At 42.3% G+C, this 24,365-nt stretch overlaps 1 protein-coding gene across 3 annotated transcripts in view; it reads left to right on the forward strand.

The window, feature by feature from the left end:
- Nucleotides 1–10,699: 10,699 nt before the first annotated feature.
- Nucleotides 10,700–24,365, forward strand: part of slc2a9l2 (solute carrier family 2 member 9, like 2) — a 110,347-nt gene continuing 96,681 nt past the window's right edge. The window contains exons 1-4 of one of the 3 annotated variants that reach the window (XM_035151784.1): nucleotides 10,700–10,856; nucleotides 11,068–11,130; nucleotides 13,738–13,823; nucleotides 18,861–18,962. In XM_035151784.1, coding sequence (XP_035007675.1) covers nucleotides 13,755–13,823; nucleotides 18,861–18,962 — 171 coding nt within the window. In that variant the 5' untranslated portion in view covers nucleotides 10,700–10,856; nucleotides 11,068–11,130; nucleotides 13,738–13,754. Of the gene's footprint in view, nucleotides 10,857–11,067; nucleotides 11,131–12,610; nucleotides 13,235–13,737; nucleotides 13,824–18,860; nucleotides 18,963–24,365 lie in introns of those variants that run through there. The other 2 variants (XM_035151781.1, XM_047339358.1) reach the window with 2 other exon arrangements.

Genomic DNA, 24,365 nt, shown 5'->3' on the forward strand with positions numbered 1-24,365 from the left:
ATTATTACAAATATTGAAAATTACATATAGATACAATTAGAAAATGAATATGGAAAAAAACAAATCACACTCAGCAGTGCAATGACAGAAAACTGACAAAAAACAACATTAAAACAATCGAAGCCCGAAATAAATTTACATGGATTTTCAATAAATTCTCACTGACTTTTCCATTCATTACATGAGAGTGTGGAGAGCTGACCAACAAACAGGACAACTCACACTACTTTCGTGGTTCTTCACGTCATTGACCAGGGGAGCGCAAATGAGACGCAAACGTGGTAGTGGAGTGTGTGTGTGTGTGTGTGTGTGTGTGTGTGTGTGTGTGTGTGTGTGTGTGTGTGTGTGTGAGAGAGTGTGTGAGTGAGTGTGTGATCTCCATGTGGCGGTATCAATGTCTCTATTAATTATGTATTGATCCAGTCGTCTACTTTAACATTGGTCGGAGTATTGAGTGGCGTTTTACTACACTCAACCATAGATCAAGTTTAAAAAGAGAAACATGTGTCATGGCTGCTGCTGACCATGGGCCTGAAGTGATGAGGAGGATGAATGTATGTTTGTGGAATCAGTCAATAAAAGGTTCACCTTCTATAGATCACACCCTCATGGACACTCAACAGGCTCTGAAGAGAGGAAGACTGGAGGCTGCAGAGGAACAACAGCATGAACACCAGAGGGTCAGAGGATGGAAACGTGTCTAAACGAAAGAAGTGATGACGACAGGTACACAATGTTATCAAGGTTAGTATCAACAAATGCAGAACCATGGGGCTAATTGATCGATTCATATCGAAGTGATGTGCGTCACAATAAAGTTAACTGTGTGAACTGAAGTTGCGGTCCGCGAGTCATTAGACATTACACTGTCGACGACGATGGAGTTTCTGTTCCAACCTCTTTCTCCGTTCCTCGCTCTGCCCGGCGAGCCGCCGGTTCCATGGACTCGCTGAGTCGATCAAAACATTCATAGCGGCCATCGAATTAACGGATCCTAGTGACGAGAGCCATGCTGATCCACAACCTGGGGACAGCAGATTTTTCCGACTCTCGGACCCACTACTACATACGCAGAATGTGTCACACGGCTGTCTGGACATTTCGCTGCTCCACAGAACATTATGGTCCGGTGGATCATTTTCCGCCAGCACCGGCAACAGGCAGTCCACCATTACGTAGCCGATCTGAGGGGCTTGGCCAGCCTCTGTAAATTTGGGGCACTGGAGGATAAACTGATAAGGGACCAGTTAGCTGAACTCAGGAAGACACTGCTGATGTCCTCTGACGATATAACCCTGACAAAGGCAGTGGAAATAGCATTCCAGCTTGAATCTGCAGCTGGTTTAGCGTCACAGCTAGCCCCCTCCAACCTCTCTCTCTCTCAGCCCATGCTACTGACACAGATGGTGTGGCCAACCACGGGGTCTCCTAGTCATGAGTCTCCCCAGGACATCCAAGAGGTTAACTTTCCGGACGCCAGGGTGCAGCCGCGCGCCTGACCTGTGGTAAATGGGGCCTTGTTCACGCCCCGACCTTCCATGCCAAGGGGCAGGGGTATCAATGCTGCGGCAAACAGAACCATTTTGCCAGGGTCTGTTGCTCTGCCCCCGCTGCTGCAAGCTCATCGCCACATCCACATCCACCTGGCCCGCCATCACCAATGACCATTCATTCAGTGAGCTCCACCTCCCGGCCATTTAAGTGGTGCACAGTGGAACTAGATGGGGTGTGCCTGCCACTACTGCTGGATACTGGGGCTTTAATTAGACACTATAGCCCCGAAAAGGATCGATTTTACACGCACCATGTTTGTACCTTAACAGAAAGAATTTATGTTTTGTTATGTGTTAGGACTGTAATCCGTGGCATACAATACACTGTACTTAAACTTGTTCTCATACATAAACCTTTATATATATTACAGTATTCCTTTAGCTTTATTCAACATCACACATACATGAATGCACTGTGCTCATTAAGACACTGTGACCTATGCCTTAGAAAGAAATCAAGAAGCTGCCCCAGCTTCTGAAGGCCAGATAGGAAAGGCGTTGTCTTGTCTGATAAATACGCATGCTTACACACACAGAACATACAGACGATAAAACAGAAACACAATGTTTCACACTCCAATGAACAAAAACACTGTGTCTGCAAAACTACTGAAGACTCACAAAGCTTCAGCCGGATAAAGGCTTTTTCTTAATACACAAAACTTAACACTGTCAGAATGTGAAGATTTGCCCAGCTACTATCAAAGGAGTGACGAACCTGGGAGCGGCTCCTCATCATTGGTGGATTCCAGTTCCAAGATGCTGGGACCACGCCTTCAACCTACTATTATAAATATTGCACCTGTCATCCGTTCGGGGCGACTCTTGACTACCCCGAGCTACGGACTAAAAGCCGAGGCTGTGCATTGAGTGCCCATAGCTATGCTGTACCTTTTTCATTGCTTCTAAATAAATACTTTTTGAACTAAGACCGACCCTTCTCATACCTAAGGATAAAAGAACACGACAGGCTTCGCTGTCACTCCTAAACGTTTCTACTGTCCAGCGGCTCTTTCCGCCCCGGACGGCCACTGCTGTTGCTGAGGACCCGTATGGCTATGGACACAATAAAATTGGCATGGTAGGCACAATCACTTTCTCTGTGCTCTGTGGGACCAAGGACCAAGGACCAAGACGCTGGCCTGTGTCTGGGCATGTGAGCGGTGGCACATGCACGTGCATGGACGACACTTTACACTGCGGACCGACCACCGGGCCCTCACAGCCCTGCGGATCCAACGCTGGTCAGAGAGGCTCCAACAATACAACTTCACCACGCTGTTGACTCCCGGCAGAGACAACGTGGTGGCAGACCTGCTCTCTCGATCCACCCTCAACCCCACACCAGACCCGAGCCTAGACCCAACTGAACCGGAGTTGATCCATATGCTCCACACCCCACTCCAGGCCACAGTCTCCCTTCAAGACCTCCAGATCGCATCAGACCAGGGCCCAACACTCTCGCAGCTCCGCACCTTCAACCGAGAGGGGTGGCCCCTCGAAAGTCCCAGAGGAGCTTGCGCCGTTCCACCGAGTCAGCGTTGAGCTGTCCTGCTGGAACGGTGTCTGTGTGGCCCCGGGGAATCTGCACGGTTGTCCCCAGCACCTTGAGGGGATGTTCTGTATGGACAAACCAGTTGTGGCTGTTTTTACTGCAGTATGAGTGACTGTTTTACGACAGGCTGCTGGCAAGGGTTTGTCATTGTTGTGAGAGTGCTGTCGAAATTATGTGTGTCACAATAAAGTCAACTGTGTGAACTGAAGAGCGGAGGTGATGCACAGAGAAGATGATTCATGCGCTCTGAGGATTTACGATCACGCACCACAACTATCAGGTAAACCTCTTTCATTGATGATTAACTATAGTCTCTCTTTCTCTCTCTTTCTCTTTCATTCTCTCTCTCTCTCTCTCTCTCTCTCTCTCTCTCTCTCTCTCTCTCTCTCTCTCTCTCTCTCTCTCTCTCTCTCTCTCTGTGTTGCAAGTGCACAGTGGATGTGGTTATGATGTCATTCACGGAGTTCCCACTATAAGAGCACACCTCCACTTTGTGCCATATGGAGAGAGACAGGCATTTGGGTTTCCTCTAGTTGTTTGTGTAGGTTTGATGATTAATAGGGATTAAGAAATTTGTTTTTACTCTTTGTGTCACCTGATGTTATTAGTCATGGTTTTTGAGCTGCTTATGATAAAGTATCTGCTCTTGGCTGTGGCTCTTAAAGTGGAGTTTTTCCCCCCTCTTATTTACTTATTTTCCTGTTCCTCTCTCTCTTTTTCGATCTTCCTAATCTTCTTATATCTTATTTTCTTTTCTCTCTTTCAGTTACAATATCATCCACATGTACAATGTTAAAATGAAGAACATTTGTCTAAAGGTGTATTTGACTTTTCTGAAAGCCTGTCCCCAAATCCAAATGACATTTGGGGAGATCTTTTTCTTTTACTCAGTTTACTCGGTTTATCTGAGGACTCGAACAAGAGACTTGGCTCTGCCTGGAAGCTCAGCGGACTTCTGATGGGCACAGCACTAATATAAATTCTTAAGGGTTGCCTGGGAGACGGTAACACCTCAATGTTTCACAACACAATGTCTCAGCTATCACATGGAGATTGAGGTCAACATAAGTTGGAAGAATCTTGGCACGTTTTTTCTGATATATTTGAATTCCATTTCTTTATGTGTGGATTGGATCTCATATTATCCTGATTGTTCTGATGTGCTCTTATTTTGAAGGGTTTACTCACGACTGGAAGATGTTTACAGCTATGAACTTTTGCACCCCTGACATGTGCTTAAGAGGAACTTTCTGAACTACAATTGTAGTTAGGTTAAGGGCAGAGCTGAGCATGAATTGGTCATGGTTTAGGTTAGTGATTAGGCTTTGGTCAGGCTGTCCACAATGAATGGAGGTCAATGCAAAGGACATGCGCAAACCTGTGCGTGAACGCTCCTATGTGTTATGTTTGAGTTCAGCTTTGGGCATTAAGTTCTGTTTGCTTTATAATCTCAAATTCAGTTTCTTTCCTCTCCTGCTGCCTCAGGGTGGAGGAAGGTGGATCAAATATCTGGGAGCAAAACACGGTGCACAACATCTTCTGTGCTGGGATGAACCACAGCTGAGTAAAGGAAACTGTGAGAAAAGATACAACGGTAAGTGTGATCCAAACATTCATGTAAATGGAATGTAGGAGTAGAATTTAGCGTTTCTTTATTAGATTGTACGCACCAGCCTTCCTCTTTCTGCCAAGCTGCTGATTTCCTTATCCTTAGTTTGTATCGATGACCCTAGAAGTGTTGAAATCATTGCTTGAAACCTACTAATTCTCACTGGCTCTAAATTCCAGTTGAGTTTGAGAACTTAATTTCATCATGGTATTGGGCACTATTTTATTTCTCAAATATTTATGATGGTTTTTTAAATATGAATCTCACTTTTTTATATATATTTTTATATTCATTTTCAATTCATATTTTTAGCCGGTTCAGTGCTGTTAAATGTGCTATATTCAATTTGACCAAAAGAGTTTAAAAAGAGATTTTCAAGGTCAAGTACGAACTCTATATTCAATTTGTTAACAACAGGGCTGCAATAGAGGAAATTGAGGAAATTCTGTCTCCAAATTATGAATTCTTTTTTAGGATGTGTTTTCAAACTAAAGGATCTGTGGCTTTGCATCAAAGTATGCTGGAAAAAAAAACTTAAAGTCTTCAATACATTTTTAAATGGACTGGAGTTAAAATGAATGATGAATCAATGACAACACTACAGCCAAATGCATTTTAAGCTGCCAAATCATTATATATTTAGTGATCTGCTAAACACTGAGTGTGTTTTAAAGCAGCAGTCTAATGTCACACACACACACACTCCTTATGTCTGAAGTTACTGCTTGAAAAGGAAGGGGCCCTCTTTCTGCAGCAGTCCACACTGGCTCCGACCACTTTTGGTTCATGTCCAGCTTCAGTAAATTAAGTTAAGCCGGATAGCTCTCATGTGATAATGGCATCTTTTTAATTACAGTACATTCTTGATGTCGCTGTGGTTGTGAGGATTCGGCCATAAAGTTCTGGGTTTGGATGCTGAGAGTCGTCAGATTGGTCAGTGAGTTTCTTTTTCTCCCGTTGTTTCTTACAGAATGAATGAGCCTGTTGAGAAGGAGCTTTCCATCTATTCATTACAACACATGTATGGAGACACAGCAATGCAAACAATCCTCTGGGGTCAGTTTACGGGTCGGTGGGTTTCAGACAGAGCGGGAAAATCAATGTTTAACACAGCTTCTGACATCAGCTATAATGACTGTGCACAGCAGCAGGAAGAAAAAACAGGTCTGTAAAACAAACACGAGCTGTGGAAAGAACTTTGTAAAATTTGTTAGAATCAGTGTTATTTTTGGGTACTAGCACATGAGGACACATGACTAAACATACACTGGAGTTGACAGTGTTGTTTACATAGATTATGATAAAGGAGATCCCCACCCCTCCTGACGCAGAATGAATATGTTTTGTGTCTCCTTAGGGTCATTTTGGATTGTTTCTCTGATGGTGTCTCTTTATGATCATTTTGTGTCTCTCTGTGGTTGTTTTGCATCGTCTCTCTGAAGTTGTTTAGGGTCTCTTTGTGGCCGTTCTGCGTCTCAACATAGTTGTTTTGCTTCCCTATGAGATCATTTTTCATCTCTTTGTGCGCATTTCACCTCATTTAACTGAGCACCATGACTTTCAAACAAGAAGCAGTCCCATGACACAGAAGCTTGTTTGCTCCTTGCTCGTACGATATGACCGTCAGTAGACTGTGCACGTTCAACGCTGAACAATATAGATAATGAATCCAGAGCTGTGCATATATGAGTAGAGAAGCATAGGATTTAGGTGTAACTGGCATAGGATCAGGTCTGTAGTTGTTGTCCCCGTAAACAGACAGGACTCCGTCTTCTGTTCGGCAACTTTATTCTCCCTGGTCCTGTATTATTTATTTTTGAAGCCACCTTCTCCACGCGACAGCCGGACTCAACACAAGCACACAACGTCAACACGGATTTACATCACTGCCATAAAGCGGACTGATGTCTAATTACTGTGTCGCTCAAAACATTAGTACAATTTACCCCTGTAGAAGTAGTAATACCAATATACGAGAGAGATAGATTAAATAATGCATTAGAAAAGATTTAAGTACATATTCTGCTTGACAGTCTGACTTATTACTTTCTCAGTATAAGTTATTAAGTTCAATAATTCCTAGGTCGCAACATAGACATATATAGTGCACGATTTGTGCTATAAAAAATTATGGCATACATACCCGTCTATTGAATTGAAAATGAAATGTATAAAAAAACATTTTCTTTGTTTTCTTCTCTACATTCAGTGGTTTGATATGCTCTACCCGTGGATTATTTTCCCATTGCGAGGTCTACCCACACCCCAGGGAACCTTATACCTGGGGTGAGAGAGGTCCCAAAGGGGGTGTTCACCTTACATGCCTGAGTTTTATCATTTGTCCATATCTTTATCTGACCCAGATGATTCCTCAGCACAGTTAAAAAAAAATAAGCAAACTGCATTTCAGAATCAGAATCAGAATCAGAATGTATTTATTGCCAAGTAGGTTTACACCTACCTGGAATTTGCCTTGGTATATAGGTGCATACAATGAACATAAAACATAAAAACACAATAAGTACTACACATAAGAAAAAAAACAATATATAAAATAAAAAGTAAAGTAAAAAGTAAAATGCAAAATGCAAAACAGGAGTGCAATGTGAATGTGCAATGTGCAATGTGCAATGTAATGTAATGTGTGTTAATGTAACACAGACTTGAGGCGTGGGGGCGGGATAAGAGTCCAAGTCAGGTGGGGGTCCCGGGCCTTGTTGATAGGGCCAACTGCAGCCGGGAAGAAGCTGGTCTTGTGGCGTGAGGTTTTGGTCCTGATGGACCGCAGCCTCCTGCCGGAGGGAAGTACCTCGAAGAGTTTGTGACCCGGGTGGGAAGGATCGGCCACAATCTTACCTGCACGCCTCAGGGTCCTAGAGGCAAACAGGTCCTGTAGAGATGGCAGATTGCAGCCAATCACCTTCTCAGCAGAACGGATGATACGCTGCAGTCTGCCTTTGTCATTGGCAGTGGCAGCAGCGTACCAGATGGTGATGAGGAGGTGAGGATGGACTCGATGATGCAGGTGTAGAGTACAGACGTTAAGCTTCTCTCACCTCCTTGCTAAACCTGTATTTCGACTCTATAAACCTATCTCTGTCCCCACTCCTGAACGCCTCTTCCTTCTCCAACCTTAACTTTTTGAGTTTGGCTGTGAACCAGGGTTTGTCATTGTTGTAACACACCCTGGTGCGTGATGGAACACAGCTGTCCTCACAGAAGCTGATATAAGAAGTCACAGCCTCTGTGTACTCGTCCAGACTGTTTGTAGCAGTCCTGAACACCTCCCAATCTGTACAGTCCAGGGGTCTCATTTATCACCGTTGCGTACACACAAAACGGGGCCTGAAACGTGCGTACGCCACTTCTCACGCAAACGTTGGGATTTATAAAAACAAACTTGATGGGAAAATTTGCGTATTTCCACGCAAACTCTGACCCATGCGTACGAACGTTTTGGAGACGGGAAAGTGGCGACACAGACGTGAGGTGGTGAACTAAAGCCAGATTATTGATCCAATTCATCATTTACATTAAAACCAACAGCTTAGTTTTGATCGCGCCACATATCTGTTCCACACAAACCTTTTAATTAAAACATATATAAATCAATTTACAGCAAATTATGTTTAGATTCCATTTAACAGCGGAGTTACGGAGCCGAGTCATTAATAGGTTTTAATAATATCTTCTAACACTGCGCGTGTATCATCAGATCACTGCAGTGAACGGGACTGAGCCGTCAGGCGCACAGAGCGACCTGGAGATCACTTACAAGAAATGAAGACACTTTCCAAATAATATCCCAGAGGAGGTGAGGATCCACTGATGTGAGGGAATCAGTCCGATGCTCTGAATAAATAAATACTGCCGTGACACTGGTGCGTGATTCTGCGTGATTCTGCGTGATGTGTGCATGCGAATGGAAGGATGAGGAAGAATAGAGGGTTCAGCGATGTCTGGTCAGCTGATATAGATTCTATTGATCTGTGATCTGTGATCTTTTTTTACTTCAGGCTCCGTTCTTTCTATCGTCTCCACTCTCACTCGCTGTGTTAACAGCAGCAGCAGAGTATCAGTGTATTTTCTTTATTAGTGACATCACTGCTGTCCCATAAAATCGCTCTTCACCTCCACCTGACTAACAAACACCTCGATGTCAGTGTCAGAAAGTTTCGCTTCCTCTTCTCATCGCTTGATGCCGTGACTCCGTCAGGACTCACGGTGGAAACCCATTGGTCAGCAGCATAATTTAATATTCATGCCGTGCTTTGCATTGACCATTTATGGTTGAAAGTGGGCATGTGGAGGGCGGATTTGGAGGCAGATCCACGTACGAACGTTTCCAGGTGGACTGTGATTTATAAAGCGAACATTGCGTTCAGGTGTGCGTGCGCACGGTTTTATAAATCGGAATTTCCTTTGGCGTACGCCATTTCCGGCTTTTGGGCGTACGTACACTTTGTCATGGGAATTTCTGTAAAGTCAAGCACAAATCATACAGTTGTCTTTTTGGTAAGTTTAATTCGCACCTGCAGGTGGACTCAGAGTACAAATCACCAGAAGGACATTATACAATGAGCAAAGATTTAGAGGAGAATGAACATCTTTATACACTACAAGCCCCTCCCCAAGAGAAGCAAAAGGTTATCAATAAACTTCTTTGATCTATGATCAAGGTGTATAGACATCCTGTCTCCATCTCTGTCTCAGCCCTCTGGAGTGACCCCTTTCATGTACCATCTGTCTCAGAGGTCCCTTATCTTCGTTTACGACACAAAAGACCCCCGTCCTGTATACACGCAAGAAATCCCTGCACCCCTCTGATCAAACCCCTTGAGTGACCCCTGCAGTGATCATTTGTCAAGTGTCAAACAAAAGGAGGAAGGCCATAAACATCTATTACCTTTAACCAAACTCATAAAGTTAGTTAACCCACGAGAAACACATCTGTTCATTCATCTCTCTACATACATGTCTGTTTCGTCTATTAATCATTTCACAAGAATAAAAACAGCCATTACAACTTTTAGTATGAATCCTACACAATGTTTGATAAATGAGACCCCAGGCACGCCTGAAGATCCTCCACAGCTTCACTGGTCCACTGCTTTGAAGTCCTCACAACAGGTTTGCAGAGTTTTAGTTTCTGCCTGTATGCAGGGATCAAATGGACCATGACGTGGTCCGAGAGTCCCAGTGCAGCCCGGGGGACGGCGTGATAGGCACTGCTTACTGTGGTGTAACAGTGATCCAGAATGTTCTCCTCTCTGGTCGGGCATTTAATAAATTGTTTGTATTTGGGGAGTTCGCGGGTGAGATTTCCTTTGTTAAAGTCGCCGAGGACAATAACTAAGGAGTCCGGGTTAGTCCGTTCCACACACAGTATCTGGTCGGCGAGCATGCGTTGTGCCTCTTGCACGTTAGCCTGCGGTGGAATGTAAACACCGACCAGAATGAATGAAACGAACTCACGGGGGGAGTAGAAGGGTTTGCATTTACTCAAGAGTTGCTCAATTCTCCAGGCGCATACCGCTGCAATCAAACTCAAGCTATGTCACATTATTGGCCCATGTTCATGATACTATAGGTGCTCATTACAGCCGTTTTTATACGGCAGACACACGGCTCACATGTTTGTAATATAGATAGCGGCCAGGCAGCATTTTTAACAATGTGATTTATGTTGAGCCAAGGGAGAATAAAGGAGCCATTGATCTGAGGGAAAGCTGCCCGAGGAGAGGGGCTTTTGAGGGGTTGAAGGCGAGCTCTTGTGCTGCTTTTATGTAACAAGCTATAGTTTGCCTGCTATAGCTCCAATAGCGTTGTTGCTTCATTTTAAAGGAAATTAGCATCCGGCACATCGCTGTGGGATAACTTCATGCATGCTACCTCGATAGCATGAGGTCTGTTCTGTTGGTACTCTGATCCGAAACATCTGTTGTTCTGATGACGAGGAGGAGGGGGGAGGGGGGGGCAGTTCCTCATGCTTACACACGGCCGAGGAATGCAGCACAACAATGGAGCATAGATGAGCGGGATGGGCACTCTTGTTTTTATGATAGAGGAAAATACATTTTCCATCAGCAGCATGGTGATTTGGCCTCCATAGTGAGATGCTGACTTTACACTACTTAAGGTAAGAAGCAGGATTTATTCACAATAACTTTTACTTTCACTTTCTACTTTCTTTACGGTAATGCTTGATCCAGCTGTTGTCCACATGTCTGACCGACGTGTTTACACGCAGCAAGAAGATGCGGATTTATTGATTTTCGACAGACAATTTTTCTATGAAGATGATCTTATTAATTGTTGAGAGAGTTTCTGAGACAAATGTTCTCCTGCAGACACAGAGAACAATGTGTTACCCCCTGCATGTGGACCGTGTTTACTACCAACCAACCACACAAGTAAGTGATGTTGTTCAAAAGGGGGAGAAGCTAGATGCCGCTCAACTTTGTGTAAAAACACAAGGGAGGGACATCAGAGTTAATCATTTGTCAGTGTTATATAATCTTTGGCAAAACTGCTTGATCACTAGTCCTCCTGAAAGCATTGGACACATGCGCATGAGTAAGTATCCACAATGATATTTGTATATGGTAAAGAAAAAGATTTATTGTGGGAAACTAATTTCTTGCTGACATATCAGTTTTTGTGTTGTGGTCAAGATTTGGTTGTCGGTAACTGGGTTGTAGGATTGTATCAAACAGTTTTAAACATATTTTTGTGTCAGGTAGTGCAACAGGACAGTGAATTAACTAATTAAATAGTATCGTGTTCATTGTAAATATCAAATTATAGTGGATCCTCGTTGCATTTTTGTGGACAGAGGATAATACTGACGAGAAGTAGACATGAGGTGACTTGTTGCTCATCCAGGTACATTCTCTCTGCTAATCACTTATATCTTTAATATGTTAAACATTAGAATCAATGCCTTGTGCTGTATCTGCTGGATGAGTCACATTTGCAAGACATGAGTTTGATCTCTTATGATGCACAGCTGTGGAAGTGCAGTACACTGGACATTGTGTGACTTCGTACACGGCTACATATGATCTATGACAATACAATAACCTCCATCAAATCCTCGTATTGATTTCAATTACATCACTCATTTCATATGTTGAGATACATAATTGAAGAATTTGAATTGAAATAGTATAATATTATAATTGGAAAAATTGTATTGTAGTATAATTGTATTTTTTTTGACTGCAGTATTTATGAGCAGGAACCTGCAGCAATAACTGAGATCTGGTCAATTTATCAGTTTTAGTGGCAACTTTTGTCTTGTGTGTGTGTGTGAAGTTTTATTGTTGGTGTAACCCTGAGCTTTTTACATGTCAATCACAGACTCTCCTACCCTGTTGATTCGCTACCTTCAGAGACATGCAGAGGCTTTAAAAAGTGAAATAGTGGACAATTGGAAAGATACATTTCCATTAATACCTGCATTATTGTACAGTAAAGGTTTGAATCTGAATGATAAATTCCATGGAAAGGAATGAATTATTTCATAATATGTTGACATTAGTTTCCAGCAGGAGAGTGTGTGGCACAGTAAATAGGTCACATTGTGTTCCCTATGCGAGGCCAGGGACTCCTTCAGGGAAGCCTCTTTCCATTCAGAGGTTATTCAGGGCCGTGATCTGATCACAGAGACGAGAGAGGTGTGTCCTTAAAGTCCTGCAAACTGCCTACATCCGGTGTTCTGTTAGACAAACAGAACGACTGCTCACTTTTCTGACACGAATCAGCATCTTTTTTTCTGCTGCAGGTATCGATCGCTGATGTAATCCCACTGTGCAGCCGCTCTACAGGAGGTCACTTTGAGAAGGTTAAATCCACGTCAAGTTCAAAGACTAACCGTGCATTGCATATCTCATAAAATACTTACATAATAGGATATTTATCGTGCCCAGATTCTGGCACAGGTGCAATATTACATTTTACAAAAAAGAAAAAAGGAAGTCAGATGATTCTCCCTGCAGTAATTTGAGTTAAGATTTCCAAGTTTAGGGATGAAATTTCACCCTATATTAAATTTGTTGGTAATAGTGATCGTGAATGTTTTTTTTAAAGCTGTAAAAGTGACTTTACAGCAATTTAGGCTGGAAAAAAACCCTAAAGCCTCCAATGAACACTCACAATAATAGTCATCTGATATGGACTGGTATTAAGACAAATTGTATTGAGCACTTTAACAACTCCACCATCCAGATTAGTAATGGCAGTTAAGGGAGTGTCTTCCCATGAATTCACTCTGCAGCATTGGCTGTTAATCCGGCTCCTCGGGACTCTGGAACCTGCTGGTTGTCATTCTACTCAACTGACTCATTTACAGTCTGAATGCAAGCTGACTAAATGCTATTAAATGTAATTAACTGTGTGGTAGGAGAGGAAATGAGCAGCGCTGCAGCAGGAGACACCGACTCCTGTCAGTTACACAGGAAATGCTCAGTTCTGGATCTTCAGTTTGCTCAGATTCCCCAGAAGCCCATTTAAAAAGTTTGTATTAACTTTTTTACCTCTTAAGAGTATAAAGACTTGACTTATATCTTGAAGCACATCTTACAGTTAATGCCCTGCAGCAAGTATGCTGATACATATTCATTCACCAGTCTTCTGGCTGTGTTACTATTCTTTTAACCACTAGGTGGCAGACTGAGTCTTGTATTTGCTATCTATTACAATCAGGCAAAGTTGTGGAGTCCTGTACTGTGGTGCAGTACAAATGCGGAACCATTGTGTTTTTCAGTAAAAAATCCAATGCTTCCAACTCTAGTTGAGATTCTGCTGGTAAATCCTAAACTTGTGACCAAGTTCTAATCTATAATCCTGTGTGTTCTTGTATAGTGTCCGTACATGCACTGTTGTTTCCTTTTCAGCAGATGTTTCTATAGCAGCAGCAGCAGCAGCAGTTTCTATGATAAATCCCATTTCCTCTTCTCGTTGTGAAACACGTCTTGTATGAACCACATGTCTGATGTGATATGAACCTCTCACTCCAGGTTGCTGAGACTTTAACATGGACAAACCACAGAAGGACAAATCGGCTGACCACAAGAAGACAGATGCCAGAAAGAATTCTGGGAAGGTTAGTGTGATTTAACCTCTCACAACGCAGCACAACATTATGTCCTCTCATCTGCCAATTCATGATGTTTGATTAGTCTGGCAGATCAACAGCCCTGTCCTTAGACATCTAGGTACGTCACCGCTGCTTGGCATGTTGTTGTTATTAGCTTTATATGTCATACATTAACCCGTTCAGATGATAGGTGCTGTATATGGACAGGATATATCTCTGGTGGTCTTGAGTAAATATGTACATGACCTTTGTCATTTACGCTCATTTTCAAATGTCATTGTGGACAACAGAGGCCTCGCAACTCTTATAATCTAAAATCACTTCAAACTTTGATTCAAGGGAAAACACACGCACACACACACACACACACACACACACACACACACACACACACACACACACACACACACACACACACACACACACACACACACACACACTTGGTTTCTAAGCTTGATCCTGGACTGCAGGTTTTAATTGTGCCGACTGATTAAGGTTCCGGTGGAGATACAACCTCATCTCTTCACCCAGCCCCCTCTCATTTGACACACAATTGATTACTGCATATTGACGTGTTGAATAGCTCACTGATTATTTATTTTTTCAATAGATCATGAAATCAGCGAAACTGTATTCTGAGTTTGACAAATACGGCCAATTCTTCAGATTCCTTAGGGGGCTGGGTGGGGGCTCCAATAACACTTTACTTTCAAGCCTGAGGGTGGCGCGGCCTTGCGGTGGTTAATGCTGACGACTCACAGCAAGAAGGTTCCTGTTTTGAATCCTGGTTCGGCTAGGGGTCTTTTTGTGTGGAGTTTGCATGTTCTGCCCATGTCTGTGTGGGTTTTTCTCCATGTACTCCGGTTTCCTCCCACAGTCCATAAACATGCAGATAGTGCTTAGGTTAATTGGAGACAATACGTTGTGATACACTTGCAACCTTTCGAGGGTTTACCCCACCTCTCGTCAGCTGGGAGTGGCTCCAGCTCCACCCTGATAAGGATAAGGGGTAAAGATAATGGATGGATGATAGAAGGATGGAAAGCCATGTCAATATACCTTATATTAGTAAACTGGCTATCAGCAGAGTGATGACTAAAGTGCATAAACTACTGTCATGTCAGAAATGTGTGTGTGTGTGTGTGTGCGTGGTTTTTTTAATAATGCAAGTGTTGAAATTACATTTATTTATTTAAAAGCTTATAAGAGACATTAAAGCAAAGACGATATTTCATCATTTTTCTTTAGCGCCTCAGGCAAAGAGGTGCCGTCTCTTCTCGTGCATGGACAACACCACGGGTAACATTTCTTAACAGTGTGCAGGGATTGCAAAATGATTACAAAACATTTGTTAAACTGAGCATGTGGAAGAGCACGTTGGTCAATCAGTCAGTGGATTACAGGAAACAGAATGTGTATTTCGATGTCCCTCTGTTAATACAAGTGTGTGTGAATGATTAAGCATAAATTCACAAGGGAAACTTATTAAAATAAAAGCAAAGTTAAACCAGCCAGGAAATTAAAAGGTTGTGTTTAGTCTCAAAATGCATTCGATGCACAGTGCATGGTTTTAATGGTTTATACACTGTGGATCTAATACTAACGATACCCTTTTTATATCATCTTTCAAACCACAGTTACACCGTGCTATACAGGTTGAAAATGAAAAATTGAAGGCGATCAATAGGCAACTTATTATTTTTTATTAAAACAATAGGAAACAATTAAAACCTTAAAAAAAGATAAAGTAGCAAATTGTAAAATGATTGAAATATTCCGTCAGATCACAACTAGCAGAAACATGTGTCCATAACATCTGGGATACCGGGACAGGAAGAATATTGTGGCGAATGACTTGGGAGCATGAACTCAAAGGAAGCGTAGCCTGTAGTGTACTGTTGTTGTATAGATTATCTGTACATTCATTCGCCAACCCTCCAAAGACAGGAAAAGGTACCGTGAATGTTTGTGTGTTGTATGTAAGTGAGAGAATGAAGCTTTTCATAACTGGCATCGTTGTTGTTGGTTGTCATTCTGTAGCTCGACAAGTAACAATGCAATACCTCTTACCGGCTCCTATGAAGGGCTGAGACCTGCAGAGCAAATGTCTGGATGTGTTATTTTTTGTGTTGGCTTTGTTGATGTATTTAGTTTGGATCGATTGTTGCTAGAAAATGCTCGAAATCAATAAAAACACACTTAGACTTGGCCATCTCTTTCAGGCCCAATAAATCCAGATCTATCCATCTGTCTCTTAGATAAGCGATTCTTGAGAAAGCCTTTCTTATGTTCCCACGTTGAAGTTGACATGGAAACCAAATGAACACAGATGAACTTTGCCGTGACAATAACAACACATGCATGCTCTCAAGAGGATGACCAAAATGTCAACTCTGCTTACATGCATCTCATAATGTAACTGGCATGTTGATTCTTCCAAAGGGGACATTGAATGACTTCACTTTCATCTCAACTGTGTCCTTTTCTCTGTCCTTTTCTTAATCCATTTGATTAATGGATCAAATTAACCTCCAGTTGGACAATTTGAATTAATTTGATCCATTTAGTGGGAAAACTTTCTGAGAAACCTTCTGAGAAACTTTCTGAGAAGCCAAACCCAAAATCTCCATTGGAACTTGAGCCATCTATTCCCAGCATCATCTTAATCTAGTAATAGACCACTGTTTGTCATTGCATATAATTCACAACATACTGGAGCATTTCAATCAGGAGAGACCATATGAAGAATGAACAAAAGGTATTGCCAGGCACAATAAGAGATGCAAGTGATGAGATGTATAAAAGTCTATTTGTCTGTTAGACCCCTTGTGACATGTTGATGATCTGAATGAGATGAGATGAGTGGCCTCAGCTGACCAGGACACTGGATATGGAGACTGGTTGGTGATTGAATTTATTCTTAACTTCATTAGGGCCACTTAGAGGGGAAATAGTCTGAGATTTCCAAAATAAAGCTGTAATATTATATTATATTCATATTTTTCTGAAGCTCGGCTTCAATTCAGTCTGGACTGACCTAACCCCCATTCAATGAATCTCAAATCTCTCCCTCTCTCTATGCTTATTGATCAGCTGAGTGTGGGCACAGTTTCCTCCAGCTAATCATGCGGCTGCTGTCAACCTTTAACTCCCTTCTCCTCTCTTCCGCAGTCGGCCGTCCTCTCTGACCTCTCTGCTCCCTGCTCTGGAGCCTTCACAGCGTGGATAGTCTCATTCACCAGAGTTTCTTTCTCTAATTGCGCCTCGGTCGATAATGCAAATAAATAAATAAAGCTTGCAGTTCAAGGAGCCTGGCTTCCTAAAAGCAGAAATAACCGACGCTTTCATAATCATCTCATACATTCTTCTCAGTGGAATCTGTTCGGCATCCGGTGGGAATCAAACGTTTATTTTGCAGTGCGCCTGGTTTTCGGACTGTAGAGCAGCCTGAGCATTTTAACCAACTGTCAGAGACGCGTGTCCCTGAGAGTTCCTGCTGCTCTCATCCGCTGGATGATTCCTCCTGATCGTTTCCCCGCAGCTCAGGTGCGTCCCTCTCCAATCTAAACTCTTTCAATCCCTCTGTGTCCCTCCATCAGATAAACGAATAAATAAATTAATAAAACCCTACAGCGCGTTTGCGACATCTCAAAATCCTCCCGTGCAGTTAAAACCTCACAAAGCAGCAGCTGCTCTCCTCCTCAGCACCTTTACCTCGCGATGGGCGTCATCCCTCACGACGCTCCTTCATTTCCTGTGTATTGGACGTAGCATCTCGTGCCATATTTACATATATTATCGCTTGATGAAAGGGGCCCCTTCCTTCCCAAGGTGCAACTCGCTCTGTTTGAAATCCATCCCATCGCGTAGCATGCTATGTCAGGGGCCAGCACCAGAAACGCGAACGCTCTCTGTCCTTTGCAACAACACTGGTTTCTGTTCGGTTGTCGAACCTTATAATTTCTTTTGGCCTTTTATATAATTTGGTCTTAATTTTCGTTCGGTTGAATGACTTTTTATTTAAGTTTGGTCCCTTACTGACCTTTTATGTCGTTCTACATTATACATCCCACATTCAACGTGCACTATGTCCCCCACTGGTTTGGTTGTGCTAGTAATATAAGCAACTTTTCCATTTTCAATATGCACTTTCTTCAGATCGTCACATTTGGTCACTCCCCACACTCATGCACCTGAAATTCTGTTTGGTTCTCTACTCACCTCAATTTCTTTCTAATATGATCTTATTTCAGTTGGTCATCCAGACCTTTATCTCGTATGTCTTCTTTATCTCTTGGACTGCAGCTGCATTCTAACAAGAGCTATATCACCTCAATACATTTATCTGATAAATACGTATAATTGAGAAATGTTCTAATTATCGTCTGATCTTACTTAGCTATGAATTCTTTATTCTGTCATTGCCTAGAATACTACATTTACAAGGTAACAATCATTCATCATTTTCACTTCTCCGTCAAAGTCCTCCACCACCTTCACTTTCTTTCTCTTCTCTTTTCTTTTGGGGGGAATTACTACGTTCTGCTTCGCCCCCATCTAATCCCGATGACATCACATAGGGGTCTAAAATGTTCACATCGCTCTCTGTGTGCATGTCAATAAATGTTGTTAAAACGTTGAATCGAAGTCTCTCCTGATTGAACTGTTTTTAACTCCGTCGTAACATACTCGAACACACACACACACACACACACACACACACACACACACACACACACACACACACACACACACACACACACACACACACACACACACACACACACACACACACACACACACACTAGTGCAAACTGTCACTGTATATTTAGTATTTGTTATTTAATTGGTGACAGGATCGAGGGCAAAGTGAATAACCCAGTTCCCCTGGCCCAGATATCTGGACCTGTGAAACACCCTCTGCTGAATCAACGGTTCTTGTGTGACCTTGACATTGATCAGCAGCAGTGCGACGAGGCCTCGGCCGTGTCAGTGTTTGTATGACTGGAGTGAACCCTTGTGTAATGTGCTCTCTCTCTACAGCAGCCAGTCACAGCCTGTCTGTTGAATGCAGCCTTTTTTGGGGCCCTGGGGTCATCTTTCCTCTACGGCTACAACCTGTCTGTGGTCAACGCTCCTGCTCTGGTGAGTCAATCTGTGAGGTCCACTTGTAAACCTGCTACCAGATTTCAATAAATATTCCTTTAAGACAATGCAGCAGAACCAGGTTTCATTAAAGGTATTCTTGAGTGAATGAAAATTGTGTGCAGACAGATACAGCCTTATCTCCCGTCTTCAGCTGATTGCCCAAACTGCACATGTCATAGTTATGCTAAACCCCATTACAGAGCTCATTCGTCACCATAGAGCGATCTGCTATTTGTCATTTAATCAATGGACACAATGTTTTTGGGCAAACACAAAGCTTGTGTTTGCCTTTGGCATGGTTTACTGACTTCAGTTCCGTAACCGGACAGACAATTAATATTTACCAACTGGGGTTATTGTTTTACCTTGTGTGTGCCCTGGATACACAAACTGTTCTGGTAACTATCACAGATGACATCTTGGGGAACTTGAGCTAATGTACAAGATTGGTGAAAATGTCAAAAAAAAAGTGATAAAAATTGTGCCTTCCCAACGTGCCATCCCTCCACCAAGTTTCGTGGAAATCCGTCCATTAGTTTTGTGTAATCTTGCTGACAAACTATGAACAAAGGCAAAAAGCATAACCTCCTTGCTCCTTGGCCGAGGTAAAATTACCTTCTCACTACACATGCATACAAACACCTTTGATTCCAGAAGTTGCATGATGATCACTTTCAAATGTTTTCTTTTTGAACAAGTACAGTCGCTGCTGGGGCTTGATTCATTCACTCTTTTTCTGACCAAATCTTAAGTCCATCTTGTGATGGAGGGAAATGTCATTAAAGTGAATGTGAGTGTGTGTTTACTGGTTGGACATTGTTAGTTCAAGTCAGCAGCATAAATAGACTTATGTTTATTTAGCTTTGCTTTGATTGGCCTTTACATTTTCACTTTATGCAAATCATCTGAGTGGAGAAACGGAAATTGCAGTTTTCTAGCTGATATCCGCTGAAGCTTTTGAATGGGTAACAGCATTTTCAGAGGTCACTTTTTCTAATCTGTCCCTTTGTTTCAAGGTAATTAGATGCCACACAGGTCACTGAATTAGTATTCAAACATTCAGCTCTGCCCTTACTTATACAGGTACAGGTGGTAATGATCTTGGAAAGTGGATTTTACTGAAGACATCAGATTCTCTTTCTGAATCTCAAGTTCCTGTTGAGTCAGCATTAATTGAAACTTGTATAACATAAGCACTAATGCTTTAATATTAGAAAAAATAATATAGGAGACGAAAGGTTCCACAAATATTATGATGTGATGTGTTCAGGGTAGATGTTCTGCAATCAGTTGGCTATTCATGCTGTACCTTTGTAGTGTTTTGAAGCATTTTTTAAAAGCTCCTTTAAAGCCCATGTTTATCTAGGGTGAAAAAACAATGTATGAGAGAGATAGTACAGTTTGTAGTTTGATCGTTTTTAGTTTCTCTATTCACAAACACAGAGCACAGCGTGTGCTACTTCTCTGATAACAATCCCAAAATGCGATGCTGTCAGCGTTGACACAAAATAATTATCAGTCCTAAGTGTCGGAACTATATAAAGGCCTTTGTACATCCAGTTAAAAATCAGGCATTGAAAAAACCTTCGTAAAGCTATGATTTAAAAACAGAGTCTCTGCCCTGATGGCAAAAGCCTGGTCACCTTAATTTACCAGTTTATGAGCTACAAGCAAGTGTTGGAAGATCCTTTATACTGGGTGGGTGTTTCATTTTATTGACAGTGTCGGTTTTGTCTATAGGTCACCATTTTGCTGCACAGAGATGACACAACCTTTTTTACCATTTGAACCCTGCCCATTATTAACCAGTGTGAACAATAAATACAGTCAAATCTCTCACATGAAACAAGCACAACTTTTCTCAACTTGGCAGAAACCTTTTGCGTTCATGTGGGAGCACTATCCCCCACAGTGAGAAGCCGGCAGAGAAACTTTGTTTTCAGGTCGTTTGAATTTTTGTAGGCATTTTGCCTCTTGTCCAGTCTCAAGTCAAAGAATAAAGGATGGGCAGAGAAATGGTTCCAGGGCAGTTTCTAACTGGGGTCATTGTTAGGTGCTTTTTTGCTCCTCCAGAAAGTCCCCACACGTTTAACCCAGTTTGAGGCACACAGGAATAAGAGTGGATAAGAACAGTAGGAAGATCAGTGTGAAACTGAGATCAAGTCCCCACAGCCTCTAGAACAAGGGCTGGCAAGAAATTCGGCCACGTAGCATTATCTAGGTTTAGTAAAGCATTAAGGAAAAGCCCCTCTTTATTCTGTGGCAGTGTGTGTGGTTGGACAGGGAGACCAAACCGTGGACCTTTGGACTGGGAGTACGGTCTAGGTTTGATAATCGTTACAGCCCTAGAGTCCACACAACGCAGGTTACACAGAAAATTAATAAAAATATCTCAAGAAAGATAGAGATAATGGATAGGCCCATAAATGACCAAGAGTCATTAACAAAGTGTTTTATCTCTCTATGTGCCTAGAGGAAGCCATCAGCCCAGTTGCCCTCCGCTGCTCTAAACCCTTAGCACAAAAAGGTTTTGCAATTTATTAAATCACTGAGGTGTATCTGGTCAAATGTCATGTTTGAGTCATTGCGTGTTCCTAAAGTAACATCAACTACTGCACAGAGAAAGAAATGTTCTTTGACTTACAACTTGTTTATGATGCCAGCTGCTTTCATTTCTGAATTAGATACACTGAGATCATGAACAAAACAAAGCACACCTTCACTGGAATCGCGACAGAGCAATGAGGTCAGAGAACAGTGGGGTTCTGCTTTTAATTAGGTCTTGACTAGTCACCACGATGTTATAGTCCTGATTGATGAGGTGAACTCTGTGAGAAAGAGGAGGATGAAAGAGAAAGAGAGGAAAACCTGACATCTCTGATCTGTGTGATCTCCAGAATCAGAATTGATTTGCTCTAATGCTGTGATATTATGAGAGACTAGAGAACTATACATCTTCTCATAACTGTGATGCCCATTAGGTGCTATTTGTCCTCAATCCATCACCAGCAGCAGGAGAATGACAAAAGATGCCATCTATTAAAATTCTGCCCCCGGTCCCAATTCATCTTTAGCACATCAGTGGGAACATGTCTCCGCTGATAAAGTGGACAAATATTCCACACTATTCCACTTGGGGGCTTTGCGTTCCCTGATAATATATCGCTACATTTATAAAACCACATATTGTGTGTGCTGCGAGTTTCTGGAGTACGTATAAGTTCAATAAGGAAGAAAATGAAATGGTCCTTGAACAATTTTGTTTATAGTCAAATCATCAAACAATCAATACAAAACTACCACTAACAACTCATAAATGTCTCTCACACTTCATATAAACACATAAACTAACATCCTAATGGCCGTACGTGTGTGTGCTTGTTTTTGTTACCTCTTTAGGACATTTTCCAGCATTAAAACTGACCTTAGCTGCTTTCAGACATGCACTGAACTCGGATAATCTCCTGACATTCTCTGGAGGGGCTGTGGGTTTGAACACAGATTTCCGAGTGAAATTTTCTCCTGACTGCCCCCCAATAAAAACTCCGGAGAATGTCCAGCCCACGTAAGAACTCAGCAGGAGATCCTGTGGAGGATTTACTGCAAGTGAGTGTTGATGATGTTTCTAACACATTACAGATGCAAAACTGAAAAAAATAATAATAATTGAAATATCTCAGTAGTAAAAACAGCTGCCAGTCACCTAGGAGACACCGACAAAGATGTGCTGACGCTGGTTTCACAGTGCTGTGAACGAAAACACGTGATCTCCTGCATGCTGTGCCAACCCTCCCCTGGATGATATGGAGATTTCTGTGTTGTTGTGAACAAGCAGAGAATTTACCGCTGCGCCATTCATATGTGAAAGGCAAAGCTCAGGAGAAAGTCCAGACCCAATTGTGCGGACATTCTCAGGAGTTCATGTCTGAAAACAGCTCTTGTCAGGACCAGTGGACCTCATGAGGACCAAAGCCTGGTCCTGATGTGGCAAATCATCATTTCTGAGGTCCTGGTTAGGGTTAGTGGTGAGATGTGAATCGGGGTTAGGTCGTGTTTAAGCATGGGGATTAGGTTTTAGTTAGGCTGTCCACATTGAATGGAAGTCAATGCAAAGTCCTTATAAGGATAGCTGTGCAAACCTGCGCAAGTGCGTGTGTATGACCGAGTGGGGTGTTCTCCATCGGGGTGGGTGTGAAACATCCATTCTGACAGGAAGACTGCGGGAGGCACACATTTATTTAACATAATTTATTCCTTTCATTTCAAACGTTGGGATCTATGAAAACAAACTTGACTTCAATGGGTAAAGATGTTATACGACTCAAATCTCAAATTCCAATCAATATTTCATCAGCAGTGCCTCACCCTCACATTAGCCCCGGAGCTCTAAGGGGTGGGGACTCAGCAGGCTCATTTTTGTGTATCTACATTCATGAGATGCTTTGCGTTGACCATGTGGTCGGATGTGTACGTGATATGAAATGAAATGTGTGCTAATGCCCAGCTGGACTGTGATCCATTAATCTGGTTAGTTTTCAGGACACATCTTTTTTTGGCTTAGATTTTTAGTGTGGATCCGACACTGTTTTATAAATGAGGCCCTACCTTTCACAGGCTTTATTATAGCTTTATTAAACAGTCTGCAATTATTTGCTCTTAAGGGGATGACTCCGACACTGCAATCGTCTACCTCAGAGCTTCTTCTCAAACAGTCCACACTTCTCTCTGCCCAACCCCTCAAAACCTGGTCTGTACTACCATCACAAATCCAATCCTGCACTTTCACCAATTCAACAACTCTTTAGTTTTACCACTGCTGCCCTGGATCACCTGCTGCTCAGCTGGTAAAAATGTTCATCATGCACTGCACCCTTTAACTCATCAAGACCTGAGGTTCCCCTTTAAAAAGCACTAAATCCTAAGCATTGTTTGAAAACCTGAGGCTTTTCTGAAAAACGTCTCTAAAACTTTTATTTTTCAGCAGATATGGAGATGGCATCGAAACCATTTGAAAAGCTAAAACAGATGGGGACACATGCATATGTTGCATCCAGCCTTCATGGGTAAACCGATCCTGGTCAAGCTGTTTTTTTCTCTAACAACTCCTGATGCTCAAAATTCTCAGTCACCAATCTGCAGCCGAGGAATTACTGCTCATTAATTCAGTAGCTCCTGCCGCTAATTCAAATTTATATAAAATGAAGCGACAAGCCGCTTTGTACCTAGTGTAGTTCATTAAGGGACTTGAAAATAACATAATGTGAAGGAACGGTAAAAATCAACCACCCAGGCTCCATTAATCAAAACGTTTAATCAGCCCATGTAAAAACGTACAGCGGATAGATTCTGTAAACCAATATTGAGTGTCTCTCATACACAGCAGGTTTACCTCCAACAGTG

Source organism: Hippoglossus stenolepis, chromosome 3, assembly GCF_022539355.2.
Source record: "Hippoglossus stenolepis isolate QCI-W04-F060 chromosome 3, HSTE1.2, whole genome shotgun sequence".
Classification (NCBI taxonomy): Eukaryota; Metazoa; Chordata; class Actinopteri; order Pleuronectiformes; family Pleuronectidae; genus Hippoglossus; species Hippoglossus stenolepis.